Raw genomic sequence first — 22,929 nt, 5'->3', positions numbered from 1 at the left:
TTGTGAATTGTTGATTTTTTTTTATTTTACCAGGCAGTTGCTTGAGATTAATTGATCTCTTGTACAAGCAAGGCCTGGCTGTGATGGTTATAAAGCCTTGCTTAAAATGTCATAATAAAGAGGGTTATCTTGAATGAAGCATATTATTAAGCCTCTTGATTGATTTATTGATTTATTGATTGGTTGATTGACTGACTGATTGATTGATTCATTAAATGATACAGCCAGTGCTGCGAGTTTGTGATATGGAGGGCATTTAGAGGATCATTAAGGAAAGTAAGGTAATTTTTGGTCAGTTTAATGACATTCAACAGGATATTAAACTAGATATATAAATAGATCGATTGACATAAACATGCAGGGATATTTGTCATTACTGATTTTAATGTCTTGAATCATTGTAATATAATTTTATTTCAATTATGGTGTTCATTTCAGTGAGTGTGCTTTGATATTGCTAAAGACGATACACAAATTTAAATGACAAAAAAAAAAGATTATACAAAAATTCTTTACTTTAAAGTAGCAAAAAAAAAGGGCCTTGAAACTTACTGGTAAATTTATTTTGTAATGCTACTCAAGTGCACATACAAGTAGACACACACACAGATAAACATACACAGATGATATTATTATGTCTTTGGTGGATGTAATAAATTTCACTGACACTTTAGTGATGCATTATGGGTAGACACAGTTAAGACAACACTGTTGCATGGACTCTGTCCTCATTTTTCTTCCACTCCATTAACTACGTTTCGCTTCTCTCATGGCATTAAATGTTGCATTTTATCTTCCCAAAGCAAATAGAAAGGGTGTAACTGCTCGGCATCTGTTGGCAACATGTGAAACCATGTGATTTCCAGAAAGTCAGAAGACCTGCATTATGCAAACAAACATCTCTAAATCAACAATCACAGATAGAGAACAGTGACTGGAGAGTTGGATTTAGCAGATGAAGTGACAAGTGGGCGCAAGTGGAAGAAACGTTCGCCATAAAAATTACCAGTACGGACTTTGGACAACTGGAAATTTAAGAGATGTGAGTTATGGGATGTTTTTTTTTTTTTCCTCACTTATTTTATGAAATGATTACCAAAATGAAGCAATATAACTCTATGTATATTTTAAATTTTCGTTTTATCTTGTTGCGTTTATTTAATAAGAAGAAACTACAGCAGCAAATGTGTTTATTGCAAATGGAGTCTTGTGGAGAAAACAGAAAGTTTAAAACGTTTTGATACGAGGACCTCTCACTATCTCAAGGGTTGCATCACATATTGATTTTTTCCTCCAAAAAATCCTGGTTGTCATTGTTTATTTTCAAATCCGCTCCTTTTTGCAGATGAGGCCACAGGTCATCATTTTCCTTCTGCTGCAGCTCGTTTTTGAGGTAAAACGAAGAGATTTAAGATGACGTCTTTATATCTTAGCATAGCATTACATCTTTTCAAAGTGTGGGAGAAACTTGCAAACTTTTTCCTGGATGTTTGATGTTTGACTCTTTTTATCGATCAGCTGTCCACATGCTCACGTCTCCGGGTGATCTCCGGGTCGACTCTGGAGCTTCCCTGTCTGTCTTTTCAAAGTGACGGCGCGGGAGCGGACATTACCTGGAACTTCAATGGTCTTGTGTCTTTTTAATGTTTCACCAATAATGTGAACGTCCACAGTTATTTGCATGTATATGAAAAGATGTGCATTTTTCATCGCAGGTAAAGCTATAGATCCTAGCGACAAGTCTTCCAGCTCTGTGAGAGTCATCAAGGATGGCTTGTACCTCTCTATCTCCCCTGTATCTCCGGCCAACGAGGGCAGCTATGTGTGTTTGGCGAAGGACGACAACACTGAGATGATAAGGACACACAACATCACAGTTGATGGTGAGACTCATCTCTTTTACTGGACATGCATCTCACCAACAGCAGTTTGAGTTTCACCCAGATTTAACCTGTTCTACATTTCCATGTATTTAGAATCAAATTAAAATGTTAAATCTTTCTTGGTTCCTTCATACAGCATCTCACTTCATTACCATAAAGGTAACTGAAGGCTCCACCTTTGCCCTCCCGTGTCATTTCCTACCCTCCAGAGAAGTGAGGGCCAATGCTGTGTGGTTCAAAGAGACAGATGATGGTAAGAGAACAAAGTTGAATCTTGAGGATGGAATGAAGAAACTGGAGCAGCTTTACCCACTGGACCAGGATCAGTCTATTCTCCTCAGACATGTGGTCAAGGAAGATGCTGGATTGTATCATTGTGACTCTACTGAAGGGACCAAACTCGCCACTTTGTACATTATTGTTAAAGGTAGGTCTGTCTGACAAACTCCTCTGTTGGCTCATTCCAACCTTTTTGTTTGTCATGCAGGTGTTGCCATTTATATTGAAGGCTTAATAAAACAACAACCAAAAAACACTTTTATTAAACCAAAATAAAGTTAAGACATTGATATATCAGTGGCACATCCATTATGCATAACTTTAATCATTATTTAAATTTTTATTTCAGACACCCCCACCCTTCCCTCTCACTCATGTGAAGGCTTCACCTCAGCTTGGGAAGAATGTCAGGATGAGAATAGTCGCACGGAGGGGCTCATTTTACAGGAGTCCATGACTGAGTTTTCTCTGAAGCTGTATACTTACCTGAGACAAATATATCCCTCAACCAATCTGCTCTTTTCCCCCGTCAGCATCAGCAGCGTGCTCACACATTTGCTACTAGGTATGCAATTAAACTGTCATTTTCACTTTTTTATTCAATCTTAAGTGTGGAGCTAATTTGCATGATATTCTGTCTTGTTTGTCTTGTCAGTGAATAGCAGGAAAACAATGAGGTGGCTCATTAAAGTTATATAGCTATTGTAAACATGTATTGTTGTTTAAAAAGCATTTACAACACATCAGTGATGGACAAAGCTAAATCTACTTCATTTTCAATGGAATGCACGTACAATACAACTGCCGTAAGAACTGCAGCCACCAAGAATAACTTTCACTGAAAGTGACATAATCTTCAGTTAAATGAAACATTCACCTGTGGTCAAGCATTGTACGCAGGCTGAAAACTGGACAACGTCAAGAGTTTTCTCACATAAAAGAAATAAAAAAATCACCTGAAACTTAACAAGAGGTGCATCATTAAACAAGGGTTTTAGTTTTAGCTTTGTGTTTTGAAACATATTTTCTGTTGCACTAAACAAACTTGGTTTAACAACTTTATTTGGCAACTTCTCTTGTTTGTACAACTTGGTTAGATAAGTTCATATTAACGGAGGCAGGTACAGTTCATCTTGAGAATGAAACATCTTTTTCCTCTTCTTCTTTTGTTTTTTTTGTTGAGTTTTTTGAATGACAGACATACATTGCAGCTTCCTGTATCACTGTTAAGTACATTTGTATCCGTTACACGTCTTCTTTTCTGATTTGTACCTTCAGGAGCGAGAAATGACACTCGCAGAGCCCTTGAGAGAGCCGTCTGTGTGCCTCATGACTTCCACTGCCTTCACTTCCAGATGAAGAGGCTGAGAGAGAAGTTGTCCAATTCCTTGCAGATGGCCTCTCAGATCTACCATAACCCACGTAATGCCACCACTGTGTGAAGTGCACAGAATGACGCGCAAAATGACTTCTGTCTCTTCTCATTTTCATCTTTCCCGTCAGAAATGAATCTGAGCGAGTCCTTTACAAACCAGTCCATTCAGTTCTATGACTCGGAGCCCGCCAAGCTGCGGGATACCAGCGAGGCGAGCGCACAGATGATCAACAGCTGGGTGGCGAATAAAACCCAGAATAAAATCACACAGCTGGTTGACTCCGTATCACCCAATGCACAGCTCATCCTGCTCAATGCCGTCTCATTTAGTGGTTGGTAATGTGTGCTTGTGAAAGAGTGTGTGCACGTCATGTACAGGATATGAATAACCCTTGTCTCACTGCGCAGGTCAGTGGAAGAGCAAGTTTCATCTGAAGCCAAAGAAAGGACTTTTCACCAAACTGAACGGCGATCTGGTCAAAGTTCCTGTCCTTTACCACGAGACATATGTGGTGCCGAAGATGTACTCAGTGGATCTGAAGGCAGAGGTGAGAAGCAGCTTACAGTGACTAAACTAAAGATGTTGCAGTAAAAGAAGAATCTCACAAAAGTCACTGCATGAGATTTTGAAAAGAAAAAAAAAGTACTTCATGGTATCTGAATTCAGTTTGTGGTACTTCAGGCCAACTTCTTCTTCACTTCTCAGCAATTTATCATTTTGGAGAGTCAAATATATCAGAATTCTTTAAAAGCTCCGTCACATTAATATCAGCGTCAAAATTAGTCACTTCTGTCTGCACACGTGTTTTCTGAGTTGTCATGTCATCAATAGTAGATGGATGTAGATTTTCTTTTTTTTCTTGGCTTTTTTAAAGTTTATTTTTGCCATCAGGTGGCGAAGTTCGCTCTCACTGGCGACAGCAGTCTGTACATCCTGCTGCCTCGCTCCAGCAGGGCATCAGACTTGCAGCAGGTGGAGGAGAAGATGACAGACACAGCTGTGCGTCAAATGATAGAACAACTGCAGGCCACGGCTCCTCAGCAGACGGAGGTCACCCTGCCCCAGATCAAGCTCGACGTTAAGCCAGACATGAACATCCTCATTAAGAAATTAGGTTTGTTCATCATCGCTTTTTTTTTTTTTTTTTTGTCACTTTAAAATTCTGTTAATTTCCCACTACCCTCTTAACCTTTCCCCAAACAGGACTGTCATCGCTTTTCGAGGGTGCCAACCTATGTGGACTCTACGCCGAGGAAGAGCTGGTGTTAGATGAGGCCAGACACAGAGCTTTCCTTGCTCTGACCGAACAAGGAGTCGAAGCTGGCGCCGTCACCTCTCTGTCGTTCTCTCGCACGTCCCCCTCTTTCCATGCCCTGCGACCTTTCGTCATGCTGCTTTGGAGCGATCAGGCCAACGTGCCACTCTTCATTGGCAGAGTGACTGACCCATCAGAAAACGAGTGAGTGTGTAGACGACAGAAGACACATGTGGTTAATAATTCCACCAGTTTTCAGGTGAAATGGGATAAATAATGCAAGTTCAGTATCAGTCCTTCTTCAAACGTGTCATGGCTTTTACTAAAACATGCACTCAATAAATAAACAATTATTCATACAATATAATATGGTGTTCGTCCCTCCCTTTTTTTTGTTTTTGTTAGATTATCAGATTATACATCATTCAAAGGAGGACAAACCACCACTGAAACAGTTTTGATTTATTTTGCGAAGGAGTTACACAAACCCACCACAAGATGGCAGCCATACTGTGTGTTTGACATTGACAGTGACTACACAGAGACTGCGATAGTGAATTCCCCACCTCATTCCCATCCCAGCCCTCCTGCATCATCACCACTGGTATCAATTTAAGGAAGACAAGTGTCAAAGTCTGTGACAGTAAAGGTTTTTGTTCGTTAAAGCAAATGCTCGGCTTGGTTCAAAGCGAAGCAACTGAGCAAAAGATACCCTGAATCATCGTATTCACAAACAAATAACACTGATGTAGGAGACCGAGTTGATGGCGTCGACTGTAAACACATCAGCATTCAGAATGATCAGCTAAGGTTGCTCTCTATTTTACAAGCCCATGGTGATTGCTAAACATGCAGCGGTAGTGCAGTTAAAATGATTACATAAGCAGAGCGGCGGTCAATAGACAAACAGTCAGAAAAGTCTGTAACTGTAAACAAAACCAACACATCCAGAAAATAGAATAAACATCCCTCCAGCCAGAAAAGTGAACTCCATTTAATCACTGTCGCCCAGCCCCGCCACTAACAAAGCACTGAGTATTCCCAGAATTGTAACCGTCATGCCTGGATATCATGATAATGTTGTCTTGGTTTGATTATCTCACTACTGACGTGCCAAGAGTTCTGACGTGCATAGAGAAAGTGCAGAATAAACCCGCCATCACTCCCCAACCCTTTTGTTGAAGATTTTGCCAAGAATGTGGTTTGACTTTTTTAGGTCTAAGCTTTTATAATGCTCAAGCCTTTTTTTTTTTTTCCTTCTTTCTTTTTTCCCTAAATCTGAACCTAATACACCACTGTAAAATCCATTTTTGTGCAGTCGACAATCAGACATTCACAAGGTTGGTGAAGGACACCAAGAATATGAGCAGCCGGATCGATTCAACAGTTAGAAAACTCCCGGAGGCCACTGCCTGACTGACTGCGGGTGTGCTTTAGTGAACAAGTGGCCAAGATCTGCCACGGCTGATGAACCAGGACGACGACATTTGATATGGAAGGCAGGGGAGTCATACCGTTCAGCAACACATTTTCAGACTCCATCAATATGCAGAAATGTGCACAGAGAAGCATTACACATGTAGGACGACAAGTGTGCAGTCTAGTGTAGTGTTTTCTTATCTTGGATCCTTATGTATTAAATCCAACCATCTTTTTTTTTTAGTCCCAGATGAGTTTCCATGCATGGTGTAATCCCTTTTTACTACCTGAGATGAAATTGCAACGGGGGGGGGGGTTCCATTCTCTGCATTTCCACTATATAAACCATATGAACCTGTGTTTGATGGACATAGACATGGGATTAATGGTAGTGTAGTGGCAAGAGGATAAAATGTATACTTAATAGGTCAGAACTAACGGAATGCACTGATGAAATCAATAGATTCATGCGATGGTTGTGGAATTTCAGATTTTTTCTATCTCTCTCTTTGGTCACTAAATCTTAAAAAGGAATGTGTCATAGGGTCCATAAAAAATTGGGTTTGGGGCAGTTCTTCATGCAGAAAGTTGCTCTTTTACAGTTCGGTAATGAAAGCGAGGAGGGATGACAGTTTGCTCGGAACACTCAGGCCACTGAGGCCATCGATAGAAGCTGAGGAGTTCACTCTTAGACACTTTTTTTTTTGTCTTTGTCCATTTTGTGAATTCTTCTTCACACCTCTGTGCACCTCGGATTGAGACACTTCAAAAGGGCCTGAGGTGAAAACAGATAAACGCACACTGCACAGACAGAAAATGTAGGCACTCATAATCTCATAGCCCTCATGCACACACAAACACACATGTATGCCGACACCGTACTGTCCAGTATGAAGGTGGATTGATTACCACTGTTACGAAAAGACGTAAGAACAAGAACACTAAAAAGGTAAAGGTACAAATCCACCAGATGGATTCTTTTGTGCTTTATAATATGGTGTCTTGTTTTGCATCAGATCAACAGCCACTAAAATATAGACTTTCCAAAACTAAATCCGCCTTTTATATCATTCAAACTCTCGCAACTATGGACCACATTATGAGTCACACGAGTGCACGTATTGTTGGGCACTTTCACGGGATGAATTTTGAGTACGTACATCGGTTAAAATCTCTTTGTTACGCGTAAATTTGAATGAGCATGAGCCACTTCCACAATACAGTGAGGTCTAACGCACAATTTTGTGAGTATTGTTTTGTTACGGCAACACTTTAATGAGGACATTGTCACAATTTTGGTTCACCTTGAAAAAAAATGTATTCAGATTACATCTTATTACCATCACTATTCGTATGAATATCATATACTAATACTTTGTGCTGTGTATTGGCATTATATGACAGATTTTCTTTTAAACATCATCATTATTATTGCATCTTTTTCTCCATTGTTCATATTACTGCTTTACTTGGATTCTGTGAACAATCTCTTACAGGGTTAAGTGTACGTGTGTGGGTGTGTGGGTGTGTGGGTGTGTGTGTGTGTGTGTGTGTGTGTGTGTGTGTGTGTGTGTGTGTGTGTGTGTGTGTGTGTGTGTGTGTGTGTGTGTGTGTGTGTGTGTGTGTGCGCGCGCATGTGTGTGTTAGTGCAGTTATGTTGTGTAGGTGCGGGAGTGGGTGCATATGTGGTTGTATGCATGAATGTCTTTTGTAATCTAGTCCGGTTTGTCACTGCTGGGGGCTCCTTGCTGCGTCAGCGTATGCCAGTACTCCACTTTCTTCCCTTTGTTTTTGAGACAATCGAACCAGTGTCTGAGTCTCTGTCCGCTTGCATTGATGCCAAGCTCCACGCCGCCTGCCAACAGAGAGGAGAAACAGAAGCAGAGTCAAGAGATGGAAACTGCTCACCGATGATGAGGAGTTTTAAAGACATGGCTATCAAGGACACTAAATCTCTGCTAATAATTCTTTTGTTTTAAGCTAAAAACATTTTTTTTTTTATCTTGCTGCAGTGGTCAACTCCTCAGGTTCCTGCAGTAGACATGTGGTTATCGCAGATTTTCCTCTTGAAAAACATACTCATGACCTAAATAAAAAAACATGGCCATCAAATCAACGGAAGAGATTTTTAAAATCTGAATCAATGTTTGGTGCGATGTCTCTTTTGTCTCTCAAGCATCATAATTACTGTGCAGATTTCTTTTTTTTTTACCTGACTAAAACTTTATTATCCAGCACTGAATGTCGAACCAATGTCCTTGAGGCAGACCATTTTTTTCATCATTTTTGCCTTAAGTATTATTTTGGCTTTACCTAAAATGTCAGTGCCGTCATGCAAGTGTTCTAACTGTGGGCGGATTTTGGCTCCAGCAGCTTGATACAGCATCGACTTCACCTACCAAACCTCCTCAGTTTGCTGTCTCGCTGTGCCTTCCTCCCACAAACTGATTTTTCTTTTTTTCCCTGAATGTCAGCATCTGCATAACGGCTCAGCATCTTTGTTTACACTAAGTGCAAAATAACAATGAGATGAAGAGAAAAAAAAAGGAATCGACTTGATCACAAGCCATGCTGGGAGAGAGGGTTGAGGATTGCCACCCACACTTCCCCCGGCAGTGGCAATTTTTTTAGGTTAATCTACATTCAGACACCAGTCGCTTTGTATACTACATCTGCTGTGTGTGTGTGTGTGTGTGTGTGTGTGTGTGTGTGTGTGTGTGTGTGTGTGTGTGTGTGTGTGTGTGTGTGTGTGTGCGCGAGGCCCAATCATGTCCACCTGAGAAGCACTGCAATGTTTCTCCAGACGAACAAATCAAACACCGTTTCAATCAGAGGATCATCAGCTGAGTGAGACAGGATTTGGTTGCAATCTGCAAACTCTGCAAATTCCCTTCCAGATGAATTCAAATGTTTACTACCTGACCTGCGTCGGTATCCGATTAACCACGGAAGTGATTTGTAAAATTAGGATTAATGTTCTCTCCAGTCCAGACTGTAAATCTATTCAGTGCCTCTTCATCATCATTATTGGACTTTTCTCTGACATGTTGGTTGAGTAGAGGAACAAACAATAGTGATAACCTGTGATATTTAATATGTTTACGTACTTCTCTAAAATATCTGAGTTTTAAAGGCCACTGTGATTTCATCTGATCCAAAATGGTTGTGGAAAAGTAGTAATTCTCCGCAATTTTGTTTTACAGAGACTTTCTGATATTTTATTGCAGCTCTGAGTCTGAAAAATAGCCTGTGATTATGGTTACTGCATGCACTGCAATATCAAACTCAAAAGTTTTGGAATGGATATGAAAAGTTATATTAAAAGAACATTAACATGACAAGCAACATTCTAACACTGGCGGCGTCAGAAAAAAAACAGAAACCAAAGAGCTTTTTCTTTTCTTGTTAAAATCTAATATTTCATTATATGTAATTGAGCTCAAGCATGGGTGTACTGTATTTAACAATCGTGCCAGTGAAGATGATGATTATTATTATGTTTGACAGGCAGACAGACGTGGGGGCAGAGAAGAAAATAAACACATTTTAGACACATTCCTCCGGGCAAAGAGACAGAAAAATCTGATATGGCTGAGGAAATAAATGAGAAGAGAAATTTGAATGTGAATTATCATTTGAGACAGCACTGACACTGACACGCTGAATATGCTGGTAGCAGGGAGCAAATGTGCAGAGGAACAGGAAATGAGTCAGGTGAGAGTGAGTCGAGGTGATGGAGGCGTCGGTGAAGAGGCAAGACGGAGATCCAAAAGCAGTCGTCGCACTGGGGTTATTACACAGCCATTCCCTTGGCTGCGATTGCGTAGTTTATGGAGCGTGACGTTTTAAACATGGTATTTTGGCAATGCTGACTTCTAACGGCGCCTTAGAAAATGACAGCCGCAAGCAAAACGAGGCACGGTTGTTGATGTGCGACCCATCTGAGGTCTGCGACTGAACCCTGCCTGAGATGCTGCCGCTGCCGCCGCCGCTGCTGGGCGGAGCTGGGTGGCTTCATGCTCACTGGTTTCTTGGCTCGCATCCCTCCACACTTTCTCCCCCAAAGACAGATAACCTGTAGATGAGGTCTGGCTCCGTTGACAGAGCTTCGATAGGATAAAAATCACGTACAGCAATTTGTCACCTCCCACCACCTCTGAACAGAGATCAATGGAGTGTAGCCCGAACCTGCAGGCTGCTGGCGACAAACGAATGGTGTTGCATCCCGACGCTGTATGGGAGACAGTGGGAGCGACAACCAGAGATGACTGTCTGGACTGACACACACAGGCTGGTGAGCAAGGTGTGCACTGGCGCAGGTTTGACCTTCTTCCACGTTGTGCCTTTTTTTCTTTTTTCTTTCTCTCTTTTAGACAAAATCCTGCCCTTCTCACATCCGTCTCTTTCAATCCAGCGAGTGGTGAACCGAAGCTGAAAGTCCGAGGGAGTCGGTCGGACGTCAAACAAAGTTCTCGCTGAATCATCACACAGCATCTGAATCTTTCTTCCGCAACGCTTTTCAGTTCAAAGATCAAAGGGTTCCTCATTGACATACAGGAAAAAACTTTTCTCTAACTCTGTTTTTCAATGTTCGACATGATTCTTTCTGATATTTCGAGTGGGTGATCTTAAACCAAAGAAGCGCAGTAATCCTCAGGCTTATTTTGCATATCTATCATCTATATAATGTGTCAATGCCAGATGTTAATATGGAACTTAGCTGAAGTTTCAAATAATGAATGTAATGAAAACGAACCTCAGGATTTGGATATGCAGCCAAAATCCATCACACCATCATAAATACAGAAACACACCAGCTCTTCATTCATTCCTGCTCAGGGCTCAAACTGGGAGCTGCCATTCACAAATCGATCTGTACCAGAAATACAATTTGTTCCATTCATGTGCAAAACAGCCTGTTCCCACTCTACTGGACCGGTGATGGGCTTACCCTGTTTTTTTCCTTCGAATCCCCGCTATAAACAATCATGTCTTTTCAAGCACAAAAAGTCCACATGTTTTTTTTTTTTTTTGCAGGCACACACATAAAATTCCAAATCAGATTTCTTGTATGAAATTTCTGACCACAAGTCCCTCCACAGGCTTGTGAAAGCTGGAAAGTCATGAGGAAAAGGCTTTCAGAGACAGGGCTCTTCAAGTCATAGCAACTGAAACGATTTCAACACTCGGCTGGAGTGAAATTAACAAAATAGAGCCTCTTTTATTCACGTAGGACACTTAACTTAACGGAGACTTAACTGCTAAATTACCTGACTTGAAAGTAAAAACCAGATATCATCACACAAACAACCCACAAACATTAAAATTTTAATAATTAAAAGTTTTAATTTTAATGACTGTCTCATCTATGCACATTAAAAATTCTATTAGCAAAGCTTTGAAGTCAACCTGCTTGAATGAAGGATCAGCATTGGCAGACGGGAGGAAATGACTGGCAATCATAAAACAACTCCACAATATGATCCTTGACCTTTAAATTGTGATTTTTTTGACTCTTGACCTGATGACAATTGGTGTCGCCTCTGATATCAAGTTGCCTTTTTAAGCTCCAGTTTGATATCAGTTTCCTGTATTTAACATGACACATTCTAAATGAGTGGGAATGGGAACATTTGTGGCAGTGAAAAAAAATATAAAAATAAGTACAGTATACTTTGAGAAGAAAAAGTGATGAAGAGAATACATGGAGAATATAACATAGAGTTTCATTAAGACACAAATGTTAAGAATCAAATACATTATCTCAAGTGGAAAAATCATGTTTCACTTTGCGGGCTCAAGAAAATTCATTTTCAAAAGCACATGCTTTGCATCACCTATGAATCCACTGACTTCAGTATTTTCAATTGTGAATACACAAGAAACATTTAGAGACTGGTGTAATTGATATAAAGACAAAAATACATTTTTATGCATTTAAAAAGAAATTTTATTTAGTTGCAGACATAATTGATGAAATTGTATTGACAATGGATCAATCCCACTCTTTTATTCCTCTTTTATTTCTACCGTCATCATCAGATACTAATTTGGTTTTGCTCATCAGTCTTTGATTGATTTTAAACTTGTAACCACTCCTGTCGCGGGTGATGCGTCAGGTTTCTCTTGGAGTGCGATTCACAGTTTCAAGTGGGGTAACAGGAACACCGTGAATGATAAATGCAAGAGCTAAATATATTTCAAAATGGGACATCTAGATTTGGTTCCCACCTCTCCTTGTGCGCCGATTTCACCCTCAATTTATCCCCCTGATATATTGTTGCTTTTGCCTTGAGATTTTGTGTTCATGATTCATTTTTCTCCTCCACATATCTATAAAATCTCAACTTCTACTATCTGACATATAGTCTGTTAAGCCTATTAGCCACCTTGTTATTGCTCTCTCTCTCTTACAGTAGATGATGGAATTGGGCTCATTTGGCCTTTAAATCAACTCTTTTTTTTTTTTCATTCTTCCTGGTCTGATCTGTAATTTTTCTTCCAGCCCCAATTAACATAACTGGCAGGCTGCAGTGGTTGGACCTGTAATGATAATGGTCAGGGGAATGGCTGTTATCTGGGGATATATGTTAGACTGATGGCCTTTTCTCCCAGCAGGGCTAATAATTCACCGGGCTTATCTAAACAGCGCGTCTCCCTTCGATCCTCCCACCACACACACACACGCACGCACGCACGCACGCACGCACGCACGCACGCACGCACGCACGCACGCACACACACACACACACACACACACTCGACGAGTGTACAGAGCTTTGATCTGAAGGCCTTGGGGCTCACAGGGTGGTAAATCCATACTCACTGTGCCTCCCCACTAGTTCTCCATCACTCCTTAAGCTTCCATTTGCTCCGTCGCCCTGATATACACACAAAACCGAGCCAAAGCTGTTTAAGAGTCTGATGAAGCTGCAGCCATCTGATGTGCCAAAGCACACAAAGGATGAGGATCCGAAGAAAAATGTCCCCCTTTTTGATTTCCCTCCTCCATTTCCTGTTCCTCTCAAACTCTTCTTTGCTCACTCAGTCGTTCTCCTCGAGCCTCATAATTACCCCTCATCTTTCCATGCGCGTGTGTGTGTGTGTGTGTGTGTGTGTGTGTGTGTGTGTGTGTGTGTGTGTGTGTGTTTTTTAATGTATTTCTCTCCTCACCCACGCTCAGCCTGTTTTTTATGTTTTCTGCAATTGCTCCTCTTTCATCCAAACACTGTGTTACAGTCTTATTCTTTTGCAGTTGCAGCTAACGTCACCACTGTTCTCAAATTAACATCAGTGTTTCAAGACCCTACCGATGAAGTCGTTGCTCATTCCCAAGTCGTAGTCCCACACGGAGATCTCCAGGGTTTTCTTAGCCAGCTGGTCCAAGGATACTTCATATGAAAACTCCTGAGCAGGTGGTGAACAAAACAGCATGCTTATATCAATGATTCATGAGGAGTGAAAGGCACTGATTTAGTATGGGGTATAAAGACACATAGGGTGGAGTAAGAGTACATGCAGGTGGCACAATATTCTGTAGTTCCTTTAAAAAGAAGAGGGTAATTGCTACTCCCGCCGCTGCATGCCTTTTTCAAGCTTGGCAGAGAAATCAAAGAAGTTGCCAAGTTTACTCTAGGTTATTTAAAAAAAACAAAACAGGAGCCAAGTCTTACCTCATTGAATTCTGGATTGAGAGTCTTCTTCTTTACTGAAGTCTTGTTCTTGGACTTTTTCCCCATATCTGGTTGTAAGATGCTGACAAAGAGGGAAAAAATAAGAAGATAAAACGGAATTTTCACTCTGACCAAGTGAACCTTTCAAAGCATATAAAATCTCTGAATAGCAGCTCACTGAGCGTTAGATGGAAAGATTGCTGACAAATTTTGAATCCATGAATAGCATACATTGATGATTCATTTTTTATTTTAATTAACAAAACAAAGTTGCATTAGTTGTGCTGCAAGATGAACTAGGTACTCTCTGTCTCACTCCAGTAATTGACTGAGGCTTTGGTTTTATATCAGTCAGACAGACTTTCAGTGTTTTTATCTCACTCTCGACAAGAACACAAACAGCTATATATCTCAAAATGGCATACTTAATATTCGGAACAAATTTGGAAGTTGCCTGCAGATAGAAATATACAGCCGTCCCCGGGCAGCATGGGGCAAATAGGAAAAATCAAATAAAGTTTTGTGAAAAACAGATCTTTGAACTCTCTTTACCTTTCGAGCAGGGCAAACGCGTCACTATTTATGACGTTCAAACTAATTAATGCGTGACATTTCTTTATCTTTTGCCCTGATGTGAGAATAAAGGTTGCTGAAAAGCAGAAACAAAGATGAGAGTTTGCAAAATATCTTTTTGAGATAATTGTGACCCAGATGTCTTTTAAACAAAGGCACGGACAGCAAGCGAGTGAAATGGACAGAGAGAGCGCGAGAATGAGAGAGAATGAGAGAGACAGAGAGAGCGAGGGACAGTAGACCACAGCACGATCATAATCATGCAGACGTTGGAGTAGACGCCCCGGCAAAGAGGCAACAGAAGGATCGCCGGAGGGCAGCAAGTCATCATCGGCATACATTTCAAGCCAAGATGTTCAGGCGGTGAGATATCTCACTCTTCCACCCCTCCGTCAGTGACGAATCCTGGCCTGACAGCTGATGCATGAGATGGGCTTGGGGCTGTCACTGCAGAGCCGGAATCAGGGCGGGTGAAAGATGGAGGGATGAAGGTGGAGAAGAAATGGGGAGTGGGATTGATGGAAAGCAAGGTGGAGCTGGAAAGACTGGAGTCTCTGGATGTTGGCTGTCAATGCTGAAAACGCACTGTAATTCTTCAGATGTAATGACGAGTTCCAAGTGAAAGCAAAATCCTACAGAGAACTTTTGGTTCCTCCAACAAAAGTATTTTCAATATTTACAGTGAGCACAGAAAGAGCGGCAAGATCAGTTGTCGAGATGTCAGGATGAATTAAAAGGATATTGAGACAAATGGACCATTGTGTTTGCAGCCTGGCAAATGGCTTATAAACCCTTAAAATGGATTCTCTTCGGCTCTTCTTTTTACGGGGTCACTGGAGCCTTGGCTAGTTTATCCAGAAGGACTTTAGCCTCCACCCAAAAGGAAATAAACATAAATAATAGGTGAATTAAAGGTAGGTGTGAATCTGTGACTCTGTGTTTGGGTTTGTTCTATAAGAGACTGTTGATTTGAAAAAGGTGAACTTGGCCTATAACCTGTAACCAAACATTGAAACAAGATGCTTAAAATGCCTCTTCATCAAAGTACAAAGAGAAACAATAACAGACAACGATAGAATCACATTAATACCTACATGCTATTTACAGAGACCAAATAACCCAAAATAAATGTTTTTGAGCTTGTGGAGAAAACCTCAGGATGGTAAGGAAATACCTACAATTGCACAGGCAAATCATGCAAACTCTACCCAGAAATGGCTCTAACTCAGAATGTGACAATACTTATGACGATACAGCTCTCCCTCACCTAACTGTATACTTGTTAAAAACCCTAATTACATAGGACATTAAAATCCCATAGCGCCATAGAATCTCGCCACCCGTCTCGGGCTCAGCTTAATGGTTATTGCTCGAGATGAGGTCATTTTCACGAGCTATATAATCAGCATTCATCTCCTAGAATACCTTTATACAACAGCGAGGCTTCTTCCACAAGAAAGGTAAAAAAAAAAAAAAAAAACCTGAAGAAAAGGAAGTATCAATTGGGAGAGTGGGACAAACAAAGCATGTATTTGACCGGCAGCATGTGAGAGGGTGAGGTGAACGCACCCCGAGGAACCTCTCAAGTCAGAGCTGTGCCAAATCACATTTTTACAGACGGCTGCGAGGCTGCTTGGACTGGAGAATTCCAATTTCCAGAATAACAAAACATTGTTCGTAAGCCACATTCATAATTACGGCGGCATAAATAAAAATAATGCCGTACAGCAGCAACCAAACTACCGCTAAATTACCACAGAAAATTCAATGTGAAGAATAATTCATAAGAACGGGCAGCTGGGCGATAGAGATATGGGAGGATTATCCCCCCCATATTTTTCCAAACTGTCTCCTCAAAAAAAAAAAAGAAGAAAAGTGAGGTTACTCATCGTGGAACAATGAATAACCTGCAGACTAACTATAAATTCATGTGCTGCACACTTCTTCAACCTGAGCTCTGTGTCTCCAGCTTGAACTTACTGATAAGGGAGCAACGGCTGCTGTTGACATTGTTCGAGGGCTCTTCATGAGAAAAAACTGTTTACCTCACATGGAACGATATGATCATGAAAGAGTTTATGAGGATTGGATGAAGGATGGGGAAGATCCACCTATTTAAAAACAACCACTGAAATCTAATGCAGCGACACCACATTGAACACCTGGGTGCTGTGATTAAAAGATTATGGCTGCAGAGCTTGTTGTATGCGTTATCCCAGGTGTTAATGATTTAATTTTCATATCACAGATATGTTTTCCACATCTTATTTGCAGTCATAAAACCATGTACTATTCTTGTCTTTTAAGCTGACCGAGTTCCAATTTCTCTTCATTTCTCAAGTCTATCACTGTCACACAACACCGCAAGATTTATTGACTACTGTGAGCATTTTGTGTTCACACTCTCCTTGGTGAGAATAGTTCAGTCAAGTCAGACACATTAATTGATTGCAAGTAAAAGAGTCAACAGGGAACTTCCGGTTATGGCGCCCACGTAGTTAGACGTGTGTTTCTTCGCTGCTCCTACTTAACTGCTAAAGCCTCCTGCTCACGCACAATATTGGCCAAAACAGATTATTAAAGACACGATGACTTCGAATAAGACACCAAGGGGTAAGAACGAGCCTCCATCCAAGCAAACAAAACTGCCCGACTATAACCTCCGGGGCAGCGAGGCGACGAGAGCTAGCAGCAATATGGCTGCGAAGCATGCTACCAAGGAGCCCGCTGACGGGGAAGCTCAGGTCAGCGGTGATGACGCCTCGCTCGGAGATAAAGTGAACCAAGTGCTGGTGTTGCTGGGCTCGGTGAAAGGGGAAATAGCGACAATGAAAACGGATTTCACAACCAAGCTTGACAACATGACGGCGGCTATACGGGACATGCAGAAGGAGATGGCTGAATGTAACGCACGCGTCGCGCAAGCGGAGCAACGCATATCTGGCACCGAGGACGAGGTGCTTGGTCTGCAGGCTGAGGTGCGCACTTTGCAAACTAAAAACAAAGATATGGAGGAGAAACTTTCAGACTTGGAGACCAGGTCACGTATGAACAACTTGAGGCTTGTTAATATGCCAGAAGGAGCGGAGGGAGCCGACGCGTGCTCATTCTTGGAACGGTGGATACGAGAGGCGCTGAGCGGGGGTGAAAAGTCATTGTCTCCCTTCATACTGGAGAAAGCACACAGGATAGGTCCAAAGAGGGACACCAAATCTCGCCCAAGAGCATTGATAATGCGCTTTCTAAACTTCAAAGATAAACAGGCGGTCCTCCAAGCGGCGCGGGATAGAAAGGACGTCACCTACAATAACCAGCAGGTGCGTTTCTACCCTGATTTAGCCACAGGGCTGCTCCAGCAGAGGAAAGGGTTCGACCCCATTCGTGAGGAACTCCGAAAGATGAACATTAGACATGGAGTGGCTTATCCTGCCAAGCTTCTTGTGACTTATGGGGGTAAGACTCATGTATTCAAAACACCTACAGAAGCTAGTGTGTTTTTGAAGATCATCCAAGAAGTTCCAAACCATGAAGACCACTAACATGCAGGGACCAGTTGGTCTGATATAAGATGTGTGCATAAATGACTGATACTTTGTAGCATGTTGGTTAATTTGTGATATTTAAAGTGATCAAACTAAGTGAATACTACACTTTTTTTTTTTGAATTCTCTTATTTACTTTATTTGTTTATGCTACATAACTGAGAGTGGAGGATGAGAGGGCCATTTGTTTTAAACGTTTAATTTTCTTTCTTTCTTTTTCTTTTTTTTTTTTAAAAAGGAAAAAAAAAATATGTAGGTGAGCAGGAGTTGAAATAATGATGATACAGTAGCAGTGAGGAGCAGTCTGGGGAAGTGGGTTGATTATTCCTCCTTAGTGTGGACTGGTCTTTTGCAATAACGGAAGGGAAAGTTGGGGAGGGTGGGGGTCATCCAGTGGATGGGGGTAAAGGGAAGTGTTTGTGTTCTACTTGTTGGATGATTGTTCTTTCATCTGTTTTTGTTCTGCCCAGTGAATGTGTTTCCATGCTACAAAGCAACGTTATGACAAAGTCATTTTACAATATTCATGTCTCAGGGTTTAGATCTTAAATTTATTTCATGGAACTGTAGGGGCCTGCAGCGCCTTCAGAAAATTAAACAAGTCTTAAACAAAATTAAGGAGATGGATTCTAAAATAGTGTTTTTACAGGAAACACATCTCCTGGATGACAATCTTTTGAGGATCAGGAGGAGGTGGAGGGGTGATGTGCATACAGCAGCATTTACATCGCAGTCTAGAGGAGTCATGACTTTGATACACGAGTCAGTTCCCTTTCAAATTAAAAATACTATCAAAGACAAAAGAGGAAGATATTTAATTCTTCAGGGTATTCTTTTTTCAGAATTTTTGAATTTGACAAATGTTTATGGACCTAATGTGGATGATAGTAATTTTTACAATGATCTTTTTTTAACTCTTTCTACTCTTCAGGGATCGCACATAATTGGGGGAGATTTTAATTGTGTGCTAAAACCAGAACTGGACAGAGCAACTGGAGTGGATCGGTCGCATGCTAGCTGTAGAGCTACAATTCAAAGATTAATGAAAGATTTAAATTTAATTGACATATGGAGGGAAAGAAATCAAAATATTAGAACTTATTCCTGTTACTCAGGTACTCACCAGACCTATTCTAGAATAGATTTCTTTCTCATTTCTACTACGTTACAATCCAAGGTTTATGACTGCTCTTATGGTGGTATTGTGATCTCGGATCATGCTCCTTGTTGCCTGATATATAAAGATCCTAAGTTGAAAAGAGACCCTCCACGGTGGCAATTTCAGCATAAATGGTTACTGGATGAAGATTTGGTCAAATATTTAGGCGAACAAATTGATATTTTCTTTGAAATTAATACCACACAAACAACAGCATCTATTAAATGGGAAGCATTTAAGGCATTCCTTAGAGGACATATAATTAGTTATACAGGTCATAAATCCAAAAAGAATAAAGAAGTTAGGTCACATTTAGAAAGTAAAATAAAAGTGCTTCAAGACAAGATTAACACAAACCATAACCCACAATTAGAAAAAGAATTACTGAGTGTGAGAGCAGAATACGATAAACATTCTGCCTTTAGAGCTGCATCGAGTCTTCTCCGCCTTAAACAATCATTTTATGAGCAGGGAGATAAAGCGGGCAAACTTTTAGCATGGCAAATAAAACAACTGGAATCCAAATTACCTATTACAACAATACTATCTGATGACCAAACCCTGTTAGATCCACAGGAGATTAATATGGCCTTTAAAAAATATTATGAAGAGCTCTATCAAGCGCAAAACGCTATACTATCAGAAGAAATCGATACCTTTTTAAATAAATTAGATATGCCAAGGATCTCAAAGGAAAATGAATATCATCTAAACTTAGAAATTACCAAAGAAGAAATAGGACAAGCCATTGACAACATGAAGTCTGGAGGGAGGGCGGGGCCAGATGGACTCCCAACTGATCTATACAAGAAATTTAAAGATAAATTAATTGGCCCTCTGTTAGAAATGATTGCAGAAGTTTATCAGTTAAATTGTCTCCCTTCTACAATGAATACAGCAATGATTGCTCTTTTACCAAAACCAGGTAAACCCATGAATAAATGTGAGAACTTTAGACCCATTAGCCTATTGAACTCTGATGTAAAAATAATCACTAAGGTGTTGTCAAGGAGACTACAAAATATTCTACCTCACATAGTTGACCGGGATCAAAATGGATTTATAATGGGTAGGCAGGGCTCTCACAATGTAAGAAGATTGTTAAATATAATTCATTGCAATGGGGCTGCATCTGACACCGCTCTTCTATCAATAGATGCTGAAAAGGCCTTTGATAGAGTGGAATGGCTATACCTTTTTAAGGTTTTAGAAAAATTTGGCTGTGGAGCAAACTTTTTAAAGTGGGTCAAGATATTATACAAAAACCCGACTGCTGAAATTATGACAAATAAAAATATTTCAGACCCAATTAAGATTAGCAGAGGTTGTAGACAAGGTTGCTCACTTTCCCCTTTATTGTTCACATTAGCTATTGAACCACTTGCTGTTGCTTTGCGCTCTCACCCTCAGTTTAGTGGGATCTCGGTTGGACCAACGAGCCATAAAATTTCGCTGTTCGCGGACGATGTAATTTTATTTTTGAAAAATTTAAGCAAGTCAATACCAATCATTCTCGAAATAATAAAGTCATTTAGTAAGATATCTGGTTACAAAATTAACAGAACCAAGTCTTCAATTCTGTTATTAAATGCAAATGATAGAGTCCATCCACCTCCTGAGGTCTTGCAATTTAATGTAGTTTCACAATTTGAGTACCTGGGAATCCAAATCTTGCCAGATTTGGAAGAAATAGTTGAAATAAATTATGATCTCATAAAGAAAGACTTAACTAATTCAATTGAAAAATGGATGCCTCTACCAATATCTATGATAGGGAGAGTCAATATATTGAAAATGAATGTGTTACCAAAATTACTCTATTTGTTTCAAAACATCCCCTTGCTGCCTCCTCCAGACTTTTTTCTCCAAATTAAGAAGCTTTTTATCACATTTATATGGAATAATAGAAGGTCACGACTCCGCCTGTCTTTGCTTTATCTTCCGTATGAACGAGGAGGTCTAAAATGCCCAAATCTCCAACTGTATTATTGGGCTACACAGTTGAGGTCTATGATGTTTTATTATACAAATCACTCTCCACATTGGGTGGATATGGAAAGTCAAGGGTTACATTTGGAACTCCCTTTGTACATGTATTCCAACACAGTTACAAAATTATTAAAACAGACGAAAAATCCAATACTTAAAAATATGATCAGAATATGGAGAGATGTGAAAAAATACTTAAAAGAATCAAATGGATTATCCCAATTTACTCCAATATGGGGCAATTTTTTGTTTGTACCTGGGAGAGCTGATGCAGTTTTTCATACATGGAGAGTCAAAGGATTGGGAAGGATTCGAGATGTTTACCTACCTAACTGTGATACATTAATGAGCTTTCAGGAGTTACAAGATAAATTTCATATAGATAAAAAACATTTCTTTAAATATCTTCAATTGCGAAGTTACATACACAAAACCCAGAACAATATACTAACGAAACCTACACACTCAGACTTAGAGGAAATTATGACAAAGGATAGTCAAAAGAAAGGCATAATATCACAGATATATAATTTTATGATGGGAAGAGATCCTGAAGATTCATATGGGCAGACTCAAAGCTTGGAACGAGGATTTGTCATTGGATTTAACTGTGGAGGAGTGGAGGGCTACATGTAACTTGGCACATACCACATCTATTAACGTACGCCTCAGATTAATACAGTTTAAATGGTTAATGCGAGTATATGTAACACCGGTAGATCTTCATAGATATAATGGTAACATTCCTGATCTATGTCCAAAATGCACCGACTGTAGGGGAACACTGGCTCATTGTATGTGGTATTGTAGGAAGATTATAATGTTTTGGGAACAAATAAGAGGTGTCATTGAAAAAATTATTTCTAGGAAATTTATATTGGACCGAAAGCTATTCATATTTGGTTTATACCCAGAGGAATGTACATATACAAGGAGTGAAAAAATGTTTATAAATATAAGCCTGTTGAATGCTAAGAGATGTATATCACTATTTTGGAAAAAGAGTCATGGACCTTCTGTGGAACAGTGGAGGCAGCAGATGTTGTCAACACTCCCATTGGAGAAGATCACCTATGTGTTGAAGGGCAGACAAAATGTTTTTGAGAGTGTCTGGGGGCCTTTCATGTTGTATGTCAAAGACCTTTGAGCATGAGTAATAGTGTGATGGTTACTTTACCTTTGTTAATTCTTTCTAAACGGGCAGTGTGATGTGTTTTTTTTTTTTGTGTGTGTGTTTTGTTGTGTGCTATGTTATAAAAATTAATAAAAACTTTTTTTGGAAAAAAAAAAAAGAGTCAACAGTTTGTCAAATTTTAGACTATAAATGACTTTTTACGTTGCATGGTGGTGTCGTCAGTAGCACCCTCGCGTCATCGTCTATTTGTGTGGAATGTATACGTTAACGACGTGCGGATTTAGTTTTTTTCAAAATGCCTCCAGTTGTGAATGTCCACGTGTGTTTGCCTTTTGATGGACTTGTGACCTGTCCAGGTTTTTATTGCTTATATTTTTATTGTAAAGTCCTTACATACAATTAAAAATTACTATATTAAATTAAAACTTGTAAATATGTATCAATCACAACAGTTTAATTAACAATTTTATCTTGTTATGCGAAAAAGATAAGAAAATATAGTATTGAACCACAAGGTACTACTTGGTGTGACAGAAAATGCAGTGGAGTGGAGGGGGGGGTTCTGACATTGGAGGACAGTGGTGGCCTATAGAGGCTCAAGAAGTGGACTTGGGACTGGAAGTTCACATCTAACCAGCAGATCCCC

General features: G+C 40.1%; 2 protein-coding genes across 2 annotated transcripts in view; one reads left to right on the top strand and one right to left on the bottom strand.

Annotated features, from left to right (window-relative positions):
* Positions 1-1,345: 1,345 nt before the first annotated feature.
* On the top strand, positions 1,346-5,001 carry serping1 (serpin peptidase inhibitor, clade G (C1 inhibitor), member 1; the record flags this gene model as incomplete). The annotated part of the gene is made up of 10 exons (XM_080521131.1): positions 1,346-1,393; positions 1,519-1,627; positions 1,716-1,883; positions 2,020-2,310; positions 2,512-2,727; positions 3,441-3,584; positions 3,666-3,869; positions 3,946-4,085; positions 4,430-4,652; positions 4,742-5,001. The coding sequence occupies 10 exons, from the start codon at positions 1,346-1,348 to the stop codon at positions 4,999-5,001; spliced, it is 1,803 nt and encodes a 600-aa protein (XP_080377257.1).
* A 2,843-nt stretch (positions 5,002-7,844) lies between these two features.
* The window catches only part of doc2g (double C2-like domains, gamma), a 35,427-nt gene continuing 20,342 nt past the window's right edge, over positions 7,845-22,929 (bottom strand). Inside the window, 3 exon segments of the mRNA XM_080521174.1 lie at positions 7,845-8,067; positions 13,523-13,619; positions 13,886-13,967. Of these exon segments, the coding sequence (XP_080377300.1) occupies positions 7,928-8,067; positions 13,523-13,619; positions 13,886-13,967 (319 nt within the window). The 3' untranslated portion in view covers positions 7,845-7,927.

This window comes from Blennius ocellaris (assembly GCF_963422515.1).
Source record: "Blennius ocellaris genome assembly, chromosome: 3".
In the NCBI taxonomy this organism is placed as follows: Eukaryota; Metazoa; Chordata; class Actinopteri; order Blenniiformes; family Blenniidae; genus Blennius; species Blennius ocellaris.
This window is presented reverse-complemented; position numbering and strand designations above follow the sequence as displayed.